Raw genomic sequence first — 12,438 nt, 5'->3', positions numbered from 1 at the left:
GTCCTATTGGTAGTCGGGCCTAGCCCCGCCCCCGGGGCCCCGCCCCTGACAGCTGCCCCTTGCAGAGAGTGGCTACGTGCGGCTGCTGGGAGAGCTGGACGCCATACAATTCGCGGAGCTGCACCGCAGCCGGACTCTGCAGGTCGTGTTCGAGGCCTACCCGCCACCTACTGTCATGTGGTTCAAGGACAACCGCACGCTAGGCGACTCCAGCGCAGGCGAGATCTCCCTGTCCACACGCAATGTGTCTGAGACCCGGTGAGCAGCAGCCCAGCCACTCACTCCATTCTTGACGTTATTCTCTGCAGCTGCCAGGCAGCTCACAGCCTTCAGCCGCTGGACACACCTAGAACCACCCTTCCTGAGAGCCCACTGTGTGCGAGGCGCCGTGCCAGGCACTGGGGAGGCTGCAGGGATCCGAATAGACTGTTCCAGCCCTCCTAGAGTTTCCTGTCTAGTGGGGGAAACAGACACCGGTCAGATGATCACCCAGATGTTTAGTTGTCCTTGTGATGGGTGGAGCCAGCCGGGAGCAGCTGAGGAGAAAGAGTCCAGATGATCAGGGAAGAGGGTCCCGGGCAGGCCACTACCACCTATGCATGGATGGTGGCCCCGAGACTGGAGATGAGCAGGTGGTCTGTGTGGATAAAGCCATGTCAGGCCTTTCTGCAGGAGTGAGATGTGGAGGGGGAAGGAAAGGGTGCTTCCCCCACCCTCTTCATCCCTCCTCAACCCCCCCCCTTAGCTAAGTGGAGCCAGCTGCCAATGGGTGGGGATTCAGGAGACTGGCGTGAGTTCCGCTCTGCTCTGCTACTGACACCTGCGTGACCTTGGGAAGCCCCTGCCCCTCCCTGGGCCTGGTTTCTCTCCTCTGTACAAGGAGGGTGGGGGGGAACTGTGAGAGTTCTTCCCTCTCTGGCAGCTAAGCCTGTCATGCTCTGCAGGTACGTGTCAGAACTGACGTTGGTGCGGGTGAAGGTGGCCGAGGCGGGCTGCTACACCATGCGGGCCTTCCATGAGGACGCGGAGGCCCAGCTCTCCTTCCAGCTGCAGGTCAACGGTGAGGAGTGCTGCACCCTGCCTCCCCCACCCCCGCCCCGCTTCCCTCTCCCTTCCTACCCTGTCCACCCGCCCATAGGAGAAGGAGCAGGAGAGGGAGCCGAGGACTCAGGAGGGTGGCTTCTAGGCTGAGCTCCAACACTTCTGCTCCCGTGTGAACTCGGCGTATCCCCTCTTTGGGCCTCAAGCTGTATAAGGAGGCCACTGGGCTACACTGGTGTTCCCAAAACCTCAGGCATTCATGTACTAGTGCCCAGATTTGTCCTTCTCACATACCCTTATACTAGACTACTCGTTAGATAGATATTTATTGAGCAACAGAACACCAGTCTGCTCAAGGTTCTTGAGGCCCGGCCTTGGCGCCACTTGTCTCCTGCTGGGGGCAGACAAGCAGTCAACAGTAGGGCAAAGAACCAGCAAATGACACAGAAGAAGGTAACAAGTGCTGTCGAAAGGGAAAAAAGCTGGGTAGGGAGGATCGAGAGTTTAGGGGACACGGGTGGGGAGGCGGGTGAGGGTTGCAGATTTTAAAGAGCCTGATCAAATTGGCCTCGTGGAGCTTCAAGAAGGTGAGGGTGTTTATGGGGCGCCTGGGTGGTGCAGTCGTTAAGCGTCTGCCTTCGGCTCAGGGCGTGATCCCCGGGTTCTGGGATCGAGCCCCACATCGGGCTCCTCTGCTAGGAGCCTGCTTCTTCCTCTCCCACTCCCCCTGCCTGTCCCTCTCTCACTGGCTGTCTCTGTGTCAAATAAATAAATAAAATCTTAAAAAAAAAAAAAAAAAAAAAGAAGGTGAGGGCGTTTGCCAAGTGGTTCTGCAGGGCAAGGGCCCGCCGAGCAGTACCAAGGCAGAATCCCAGCAGAGAAGCCGGTGTGGCTGGAACCGAGAAGGGGGAGAGTGGTGGGAGATGAGGTCGGAGCTGAGACCTGGTAGTGGGGGGGGGGCACAGATTGTGTGGGTCCCCTCGGGCCCCTGTATGGACTTTGGCTTTTACTGTGACTGAAATCACGGAGCCATGGCAGGGTTTTGAGCAGGGGAATGACACACTAATGACTTACTGTTTTGTCAATTGACTTTCTAAAAATAAATTTATTTTGAAAGAGAATTTAACCTCTCAATTGTAGATGGAAAATCAGCATCACATGTCATAAATATAAAGCAACCACTAAAATAAACTCTGGGAAAACAAAGCAATGCTATTAAATTCTAGCTGCGTGCTCTTGCTTTCCCAGGGCTTTCTCTGACCCTCAGACCTGCTCTGTCTTTCTAAAAGGGAAGATTAGCGAGTCTCAGGGAGGTGTTAGAGACAGACTAGCACCCTACTGAGGCTTTCCCTTTGAAGTATCCAGAAGGGGAACCTGTCAGTTTTCACACAGTGATTCCTGGTATTTGATGTTCACCTGCAGCCTGAAGCTCCCCTCCCCCCAGGGGAGACCCTGGCCTGGTCCTCCCTGAGGGTCTTTCTCACTGACTGTCCTTCCTGACCTCTCCCCACCTCCTGGCCTCCTGCCCTCTCCACACAGTGCCTGTCCGTGTGCTGGAGCTGAGTGAAAACCACCCTGCCAGCGGGGAGCAGACAGTCCGCTGTCGCGGCAGGGGCATGCCCCAGCCACACCTCACCTGGTCTACCTGCAGCGACCTCAAAAGGTGAGCAGACCCAGGGCCTCCATCTCCCAGGGTAACCCCAGCGGAGGGCATCTAGTCCATCCCCTTCCTCTGGGCAAGCCGTTCCAGGTTAGAGCCCCACCCTAGAAGATGTGGCTTCTGGGAGATGCTCTGCGTGACAGAAACTGTCCCTTTTCCTTACCTTGACTCAGACGACCAAATGAAGGGAGTGGATTTTGCAATCCAGGGCTCTCAGTTCTGGAGTAGGGGCGCCCCCTGCCGGTCAGTCGAGGGGCCACAGGAGGAATGAGCTCAGGACCAGGCCGCGGGAAGCATTAGGGACTGGAAGCTGACCCGACTGGCTCTCCTGGCAGATGTCCGCGTGAGCTGCCGCCCACGCCGCTGGGGAACAGTTCGGAGGAGGAGAGCCAGCTGGAGACTAACGTGACGTACTGGCCCGAGGAGCAGGAGTTCGAGGTGGTGAGCACACTGCGCCTGCGCCGTGTCGATCAGCCGCTGTCAGTGCGCTGCACTCTGCACAACCTGCTGGGACACGACATGCAGGAGGTCACCGTGGTGCCGCATTGTGAGTCCTCCGGCCTGGGTGGCCCCTGAAGACCCTCATCCCCGCCTCCACCCTGTCCTACTTGGAACTGTGCCTGTGAGTCAGCGTGCCTGTGGGCGCTCGGGTGCCCCGAGAAGCCCACCAGAGTTTGCCCCTGTGCACTTACACAACAGCGCAGCGTTGGCACGCATGTGTACACCCACGAGTCTACGTCTGTGCCATGGCTGCAGTGTCTGTGTGCCGGACGCACGTCCTAAGCCGTGAACAGGAGCAGGCCTGATCCTTGGACACAGGTGCAGACCTGCCCAGTGTAGATTTGTAAAGCACGTAATGAAGAGGGTCTGAGCCCCAGATACTCGTGTAAGGCTGGAGTGTATGTCTGCAAGCATGTCCTCAAGCGCACACGATATCTGCCTTTGGGGGAACCCACCGAGTGCATGTGTATAAACCATGTATAGAGCACGCCCAATCCCCAGACATGTGTGTGAACCCACGAGCGTGTGTCTGCATGTACGTGCGCGTGCACGATCCCCACACCAGGGTGCAAACGGTGCGCGTACAATTCCTGTGCGCGTGTGCAAACTGGCATGGTGCACGTCTGTAAGCGTGGAGCGGCAGCACCCCGTCTATGAGAGCGTGCAAACACAGTGTTGTACGCACAGACGCCTGCCACACCACGCATGTCCGGTGCACCTGAATGGCGTGTGCCCGCGCCTGCACGCTCCTGCTGCCTGCCGTCCCCGTGCATGCCTGCCCTCTGTGCTCGTTCTTTGTCTATTCACTCGTTTCCTCTTTCTCCCTGGAGAAGAAGCCTGCCCTTCCAGGGCCCTCAGTCCAGAGAGAAGGCGGACAAGGAACTAGGCCGTCCCACTGTAGGGGGCAGTACATTGCAGGGGGGAGGAGCCTAGAGGGAGGAGGGGCTCCATGCCCTGCTGGGGGATTCAGGAAAGTGTTCTGGAAAAAGAAAGCTTTAGGTCAAAACCTGAAAGATACCTGGGAGTTAGCCTGGTAAGGAATGGTGTTCCAGTCAAAGGGAATGGCTTATGCGAGAGCCCAGAGGCAAAATGGGATTAGAGAAGTCAAAGGCATTCAGCACGGTTGGGCACAGAGTATGTGTGTGTTCAGGGGCTGGAGCAGGGAGATAAAGAGATAAAGGGGAGGGAGTGGTAAAGGAGGGGCTGCAGGGGTAGGCAGAAGCCAGGGCAAGCAGAGCTTTGAAGGCTGTGAGGGGCTTTGGAGGTTGGTGGGTTTGCACACACACGAGCCTCCTGCACTCAGAGCTGTCTCCATCCCCCTGCCCTGTGGTGGGACAGGTGGGGGTTATCTCCCACTCCCACACATGTGCACGTACCCCCGAGCCGGTGGGCACCTGCAGACCAGCCCGGAGCAGACAGAGGTAGAGCTTTTGTATGCCACGTGCGGGGGAAGGCGCGTACCAGCCCGCAGGGACACTACCATGGCTGGACGAAGCCTCTTCTTCTTACTCAGATGACTCCTTCTAAGATTCAGACTTCCTTCCCAGGCCTGGGATGTGTGACCTGGTGGGGAGAGGGAGGGGCGGAGTGATGTTGGTCTGGGACCCTGAGGAGGATGGACAGGGCCCCCAGGGGTGCTGAGAGGGGCAAGTGGAGGACAGAGGAAGAGGGAACAAGTTTCTTGGGAACCCCATAGGTGGACGGTGGGGCAGGGTAGGGGAGATGAAGGTCTGGCAAGGGTGGGTGCAGAGGGAGGGGAAGAGAATGGGAAGTTGTACAGCAGAGAGGCTGAAGCCTTAGGGAGGAGACTTGGGATCTGGGGGCCCAGAGTTAGCCCTACTTAGTTACCCCTGTTCCCTGGAGGATGCACCTTATCACTGCTGAGAACCGTTGATACTGAAGGCCATGGGTTCTTATGGGAGGGCCTGAAGGTATGGCTCTGAGGGAGGGGCTGAGAATCTGACATCACAGGCCTTGGTTGGTGGAGGGAGGGGATTTGCGGTACCAGCGGTGGGGGGAGGGGAGCACTGCCGGGGAGCTGCACAGCTCCCTGTTTGCTTATGGCCAGCTCGTCTCTGCTTCCAGCTCTGCCCTTCAAGGTGGTGGTGATCTCAGCCATCCTGGCCTTGGTGGTCCTCACAATCATCTCCCTCATCATCCTCGTCATGCTCTGGCAGAAGGTAACCTCCCAGCCGTGCCTAGTGGGTGCAGACTGGCACGCTATTTTTTTTTACATGGAACCCCCAGGTGCCCTTGACTGTTGCGGGATCTGGTTACGTCCCAGCCCAGCACAGAGTGGGGGTGTAAAATGATATAGAGCTGCCTCCACCCCCACCTCCGCACCCCCCCCCCCCGGGACCCTTACCTCTACTGTGTCTTCCTGGATCTAGCTCGGACATCAGCCCTGCCCCTCCCAGCCACAGGGCAAGGCACTTTCTGGGTGGACTACATGGGCTCCAGGGTTCTTCCAGCTCTCACCCCCAGAGACTCCCAGGCTTCTCCTGAAATGCATTCTAATCCTATTCACGTGTAATTTCAAGGTTCTGTTCTGAGGCTTCACCATTCTGCGATCCCAACGTTTTAAGATTCCTGAGTTAGGATTGCAGCACCCATGATTCTATCATTCTGAGATTCCAATCCTATGATTCCAACATCCTGTGATTTCCACATCGTAAACTTACATCTTTCTGAGATTCCCACGGCGAGTGACCCCGCATGGGGAGGGGCTGTCCACGGCGAGCTGAGCGCCCCTCGCTTATGTCACTTCCCAGGGCTGCCTGCCCCTCTGCTCCCGTCCGGGAAGCAGCCAGGGCCCTGAGAAGCTGGCCAGGAGGTTCTGTTGGGCCAGGCGCTTGGCTCTTAGCTGCTCCTCAGCCACCGCTGAGCTGGGGCCTCCCGGCACCTGTTCTCACTGAGCCCAAAAAGCTGAGCTTTATCGGCCACTTGCTGTGTGACTTCAAATATGCCTCTGCCCCTCTCCGGGCCTCAGGGTCTCCTGCTCCACCTGTTCCATAAGGGGCTGTGGACCAGCGGGCTCCTCTGATGAGCCATCCCCGGTGTCGGTCCTGCAGAAGCCACGTTACGAGATCCGATGGAAGGTGATTGAATCCGTGAGCTCCGACGGCCATGAGTACATCTACGTGGACCCTATGCAGCTGCCCTACGACTCCACCTGGGAGCTGCCGCGGGACCAGCTTGTGCTTGGTCAGTCCAGGGAGCCCTCCTGCAGCGGTCTGGGGCCTTGAGGCGGGTGGGAAGACTGTCTGAGGTGTGCTCCAGCCTGGCCATGACTAGCTTCGAGACCTAGGGCTGCTGTCTTGCCTTCTCTGGCCGTCTGTGCCCCCTTCCGTGCAATGGGGCAAGATGATCCCCCAGGGACGGTTCAGCACTGAGGTGCTAGGATCCTGTGACTATGTGAAATTGAACCCCTTTGTGGCGAGAGGGGAAGTATTAATCGAGGACAAGCTGCATGTCAGGCCTGTGCTTAGTCTAGCTGGGAAGGTTGAAGCTCAGCAGAGGAGCTGAGCTCCCTTTTGGGGTGGGAGGAAGGCTTCCAGGGACTAAAGATGGACCCGAAAGCAGGCAGGACTTAGAAGAGACACCAGGAAGGGCTGCAAAACACTGTGGTCTTAGGAGACTCCTTGTGGGGAACATCTGAAGTCCAGGTTAGCTTGAGGGATTGACCTGAGGGAGAGTGGGGGATGCAGTTTCCTGTGGGCCAGGAGCTGACGGATCACCTCTATCCCAGGACGCACCCTCGGTTCCGGGGCCTTTGGCCAGGTGGTAGAGGCCACGGCTCACGGCCTGAGCCATTCGCAGGCCACGATGAAAGTGGCGGTTAAGATGCTGAAATGTGAGTCCTGGGAGCCTGCCCCTCCCTCACATCTGGGCCCCCCCAGTCCCCCTGCCCCCTGCCCCCCCATTCAGGTGCTCCCTGGTTCTGATTTGCTGGGCACAGGCAGTGCAGTCACCTGGTGGCCAGACTCTACTTTGGCTAAGAGGCTTCTTCACCCTGCCCCCCTTCCTGGCACCTCCTTCCCTCCCTGACCTTCCGCCCATCCTCTTTCTCCTCCCCCTACTGCGGGTCCTCACTGCCCCAGGCCCTCTGGGTCTTAGAGCACGGGGTGGAGCAGAAGAGCCTCCTTGGGCCTTGGTGGCAGGGCAGGCCTGAGGCCCTGTTTCCCCCTCAGCCACAGCCCGCAGCAGCGAGAAGCAGGCCCTCATGTCCGAGCTGAAGATCATGAGTCACCTCGGGCCCCATCTGAACGTGGTCAACTTGCTGGGGGCCTGCACCAAAGGAGGTACCAAAACCACGCCCCCGGAGCATTCTGGAAAATGCCAGCAGCCCAGGCCTGGCCCCTCCCCACCCCCTCCTCAGTCCACGGACAACAGCACACTCCAGCTGGAGGGTTTGCACGCACCCTGTCTGGTGCCCTCCCTTCAGAGACCCAGATGGGGGTGGGGTTTACAAACTCACGGACTCGTACCACCTTCAGGGCCCAAGCACTCCTCAGAGCGGCCGTTTCCAAACCCAGGGGTCCTCTGACTTTTTAAAATCTTCGCCATACATTCCACAAACTCATAAATCCCAGCCCCTATGAGCTGAGTTACGTCCCTGTACTTGGAGCCCACCAGCATGCTGACGGGGGGCTGCTTTCATTCAGATCACAGAATGAGGGCTCTCCAGCCAGTGTGTTTATCTGAAGCTCTGATTGCGAGTTGGGCCATAAAAAAAAAAAAAAAGAAGTGTTATCATTGTTTGCAGCTGCTTCTTGTGAGATTTGGGATTTTCCTCAGTATTGTGCAATCAAACTAAAATACAGAAGTGAGTTGCACACAGAGGCCAATTCACGTCCGCAAGATCACCCATTTCAAAATGTTTGTTTTCATCAATCTCTTCAAGTTCCCACTGATTGATTTCCGGCAAACGTACCGTCTTTGGATTTAAACAGTAACAATAAATAGTTGCCTTTATTTGCTCTATGTACCGGGCTCCAGCGGAAGCTTTAGTTTGAACACCTATGGGTGTCCTCGCTACACTCCAGGCCCCGGGCCGAGCTGGCAAAGGCATTATCTTAGGAGCGCTCACGGAGGTGGGTGGCATTAGCCCCATTTAGCAGATGCGGAAAGTAAAGCTCAGCGAGAGTAAGTATCTCGCTCGTGGTCACAGAGGCAGGAAAAGAACGGGGTTTGCCTGCCGCCAAAGCCTCCTGGCCATCTTACAAGGTGCAGCCCGTCCTTAGCCTCGGGGCCCCCCGCCCCGGGGCCGTGCCTGAGCCTGTCCCCCCGCAGGACCCATCTACATCATCACCGAGTACTGCCGCTACGGCGACCTGGTCGACTACCTGCACCGCAACAAGCACACCTTCCTGCAGCGCTGCCCCGACAAGCGCCGCCCGCCCAGCGCCGAGCTCTACAGCAACGCGCTGCCCGGCGGGCTCCCGCTGCCCAGGTACCCAAGGAGGCTTCGGGGAGCCCCGAGGAGCACCTGCTCACTCCCTCGCCGTCCGGGACGGGAGCTGAAGCCAGGGTGGGCAGGGATGGGTTAGGAGGCAGGGCTGTTTCACGAGTCAGTCTGCGACCCGGGCTCGGCCACCCCAGACCGGGCGTCATCCTGTGGGGATGATAAGGTTGGGGGCTGGCCGCCCCCCACAGACTGTCTGCGGGAGGGGGGCAGGCCCGGTGCTGAGCGCTCTGTGATGGGACCCCCAGACCCCTCCCACGGCTCCTGTGTCGTGACGCCCTCCTTCCACAGGGAGCTGCTGGAGCTCTCCTGGCCCTGGCCCCCTCCCTTGGCAGTGCCCCGGTCCGTCCAGTGCCCCGTGGACAATGCAACGTCTTTCTTCTTTTCCAAAAGTAACTTTTCTTAGTTCTTTGGCTGATTACAAAAGTAAGTTGTATTTATTGCGGAGACAAGAAGAACTTCAGAAAATCACCAGAAGACCTGAAAACTCACCCCTGTCCTCCCCAGCATTGGATCGAGTTCCTTCCGGTCTTTGGTCTGCCTCTAGAGACACAAGCACGTGTGGTCACGTAGCTCCCGGGGGAGCTGGCGCCGCCGGCCGAGGCAGCAGGGCAACTCCTTGCCGGCTCTGGGCTGTGGCTGGGCCCTTGCAGGGCATCGCCCCCGGATGGTGCTGTGGAGGCTCCAGAAAGGCAGCGTGCTACCTGCCCTCCTCACGACCCTCGCGCTGGGGTGCTGTGATCACGCCTAGGCGTGAGCTCCCCGAGGACGCACACCGGGTCTTATGTCATGCTAGCACCCCGCTGCCCAGCTTAGGGCCCCACGGGCTGGTCGCAAGGGCTCACCGCGTGGCCGTTCAAGCTGTGACAGGCTGGAGGAAGATGAGTGGCAGAGGGAGAGAGAAAACCCAGGAGTGACAGGGCCTTGTGGGGCCTAGGGGTGAGCAGGGACAGGAAGGGAGGACAAAGGAAAGCACGTGGCCCCTCCTTCTGTGATGGTCCTCTGTCCCCCAGCCACGTGTCTCTGCCCGGGGAGAGCGACGGCGGCTACATGGACATGAGCAAGGATGAGTCCGTGGACTACGTGCCCATGCTGGCCATGAAAGGAGGCGTCAAATACGCAGACATCGAGTCCTCCAGCTACATGGCCCCTTACGACAACTACGTCCCCACTGGTGGGTGCGCCCATATCCTCACCTAGGCACAGCGCCCACCCCCATGCAGTCGCGCATTCTTATCAAAGCCTTTCATATGCCCAGGCTGGCAACAACTCTGGGAGGAAGGGGGCCTTGTGCCCATTTCATAGATGCAGAAACTGAGGTTAGCCACCTGCCCAAAGCTGCCCTGGGATGGAGCCCCAGTGTGAACCTCTGTTTCTGGATCCAGAGTGGGAGGAGTTGGGGCTGGGGGAGTACTTGGCCTCCCGGGGCATGGGCACAGAGGAGGCCCCAGGCTGCCCCAGTGTCCCTGAGAAGCAGGCAGGTCAGGCTGAGCCAAGGTGGCCCGGGGCTAATGTCAAAGGCTTTGCTGGCCAGTGAGAGCACCGCTGAGGTAGGAGAGGTTTACGTTAGATACTTGGGAATTGTTTTCCTTTTGTGGGGGGCCTTAGAGGATCAGTAACTACCTGTATTGGACGGTCAGCCTCCATGAGCAAAAGGGCAGGGGTTCTGTGGGCCATGTGGAGACACGAGATGGTACGTGAACTTCCGTTCTCCCCTAGCTCCTGAGAGGACCTGTCGGGCAACTCTGATCAACGAGTCCCCAGTTCTTAGCTACACGGATCTCGTGGGCTTCAGCTACCAGGTGGCCAACGGCATGGAGTTCCTGGCCTCCAAGAACGTACGTGCGGTCACAGTGGGCAGAGGAGGGTCATGGGGAGGTGGGCCAGCCAGCCAGGGTCCTCCAAGGACACAGCTCCACAGCGCAGCTACGTCCCCTCTGGTGGGTGAGGACAGTGAACACCCTCACCGTGTGGCCCCTCTCCCCTGTGTGGCCTCTCACACCTGTGCAGTGGTACATTTTCCCCAAAGCCCTAGACAGGCGGGTCTTTCCCCGTAATTGCCCCCAAGACCTCAGCTCTCATCTCCCCCAACCCAGTGTGTCCACCGAGATCTGGCAGCCAGAAATGTGCTCATCTGTGAGGGCAAGCTGGTCAAGATCTGTGACTTTGGCCTGGCTCGTGACATCATGCGAGACTCGAACTATATCTCCAAAGGCAGCGTGAGTACCTCGCCTGACCCGTGTGCCTCCGACCCCGGGAGCGGGTTCTCTCCTGGTCAGTGTGGCTGTGGCATGTGGGACATCAGGACAGAGCTCCTCGTGACCAGCCCTGTCCAGCGGTGACAGGCTTGGCCTGCCGGCCATGTGTACAGGTCCAGAAAGGGAAGCCACCAGCTAGCTGTGCGTAGGGCGGGAGGAGGGTGGAGACGCTAATGTCGTAAGGGGCTCAGATTCACCTGTCATGACGGGGGCCAAGGGACCAGCTGTAATGGGTCCTGGGAAAGGTCGAAAGGGAGCAGGTCAAGCGTATATTTGGTTAAAATGTGACCATCCTGCCTGCCACTCATGTTCCCACTTTCCACAAGGGGACAGTGAATCCCAGAGCAGGAGGGACTCTCAGAGATTGAAGGTGGCTAGGTCTGAGCTGGGTGGTAACTTGGCATGTCTCTGGCTCCCTGCTCTCTACCACCCCAGCTGGGGTGAGGAAGAGGGGCTGTTCTGTGAGGGGCCTCAGGCCCTGGGGCCCTTGCTCAGGGATAAGGGCGCCATGTCACCAGCTGTGGGTAATGGCCTTCCAGTCCTCTGGCCAGTACTGGGATGGGTGTGGGCTCCGCATGCTTGCAGAGGCGGCTCGCAGGGCCCGGGGCATCAGGTGCTGGGGCGGGAACGCCCCAGGGGCAGAGTGGGGCTTGGCCCTCCTTATACTTGGTACCGTCCTGCCCTCCCACAGACCTTCCTGCCTCTGAAGTGGATGGCTCCCGAGAGCATCTTCAACAGCCTCTATACCACCCTGAGCGACGTGTGGTCCTTCGGGATCCTACTCTGGGAGATCTTCACCCTGGGTACGCGTCCTTTCCCCCCAGCCCTCAGGGGCACAGCGCGGCCTCTTCCCTGACCACTGCCGCCTCCAGCCTGCTGGGGCTGTGGGACAGGCTCGGAGACAGGGGTCAGGGCTCTGGTTCAAGTCACAGCTCTCTGCCGCTTTCTCGCTGCTCTGTGACTTCAGCAAGTCCCTTGCCCTCTCTGGGTCTCTTTGCTTCCCCAGCTGATTACGGAGGGGTTTGGAAGTGACATCAAAAAGCCTACTTGATGCTGGTGTTCTCTGGTTCTCTGAGTCTGGGGACGGTTGCAGTCTCTGTCCAGAGCCTCTAAAGGGGGCTCACATTCCTCAGTGTCAAGGCCGCTAGGGCTGGTGTGCCTCCCTCTGTCCCATAGAATAGGGTACCTGCCACTCTCCCCACACCTCTGAGCCTGTGTGTTCTTGTCTCTGCTCCCTGCAGGTGGCACCCCTTACCCAGAGCTGCCCATGAACGACCAGTTCTATAACGCCATCAAGCGAGGGTACCGCATGGCCCAGCCTGCCCACGCCTCCGACGAGATGTGAGTGGAGCCTGGGGGGGGACTTTCTGGGTGCCAACAATAGATATCCACCTTAACTGGCTGAAGGCAAAAATACATGAGTTCAGAGATCTAGAAAAACCTCATAGCTGGATCTAGGCATTCAGATGCTGTCATCAGAAATCTCTGGTTGTGCCCAGCTCTGCTTTCCTCGG

General features: G+C 58.6%; 1 protein-coding gene across 5 annotated transcripts in view; it reads left to right on the top strand.

Annotated features, from left to right (window-relative positions):
* The window catches only part of PDGFRB (platelet derived growth factor receptor beta), a 36,584-nt gene that overhangs the window by 19,327 nt on the left and 4,819 nt on the right, over positions 1-12,438 (top strand). For all 5 annotated transcript variants that reach the window (XM_026510757.4, XM_026510756.4, XM_057312255.1 and 2 more), the window contains 14 exons: positions 66-258; positions 945-1,060; positions 2,581-2,704; positions 3,037-3,248; positions 5,288-5,382; positions 6,274-6,406; positions 6,951-7,055; positions 7,393-7,503; positions 8,495-8,654; positions 9,680-9,840; positions 10,386-10,504; positions 10,763-10,885; positions 11,616-11,727; positions 12,166-12,265. In XM_026510757.4, coding sequence (XP_026366542.1) covers positions 66-258; positions 945-1,060; positions 2,581-2,704; positions 3,037-3,248; positions 5,288-5,382; positions 6,274-6,406; positions 6,951-7,055; positions 7,393-7,503; positions 8,495-8,654; positions 9,680-9,840; positions 10,386-10,504; positions 10,763-10,885; positions 11,616-11,727; positions 12,166-12,265 — 1,864 coding nt within the window. The remainder of the gene's footprint in view (positions 1-65; positions 259-944; positions 1,061-2,580; positions 2,705-3,036; positions 3,249-5,287; positions 5,383-6,273; positions 6,407-6,950; positions 7,056-7,392; positions 7,504-8,494; positions 8,655-9,679; positions 9,841-10,385; positions 10,505-10,762; positions 10,886-11,615; positions 11,728-12,165; positions 12,266-12,438) is intronic.

The sequence above is a fragment of the Ursus arctos genome, unplaced genomic scaffold, assembly GCF_023065955.2.
Source record: "Ursus arctos isolate Adak ecotype North America unplaced genomic scaffold, UrsArc2.0 scaffold_15, whole genome shotgun sequence".
NCBI classification, from domain to species: Eukaryota; Metazoa; Chordata; class Mammalia; order Carnivora; family Ursidae; genus Ursus; species Ursus arctos.
Note: the sequence above shows the minus strand (reverse complement) of the source record. Positions and strands in the feature narration are given on the sequence as shown.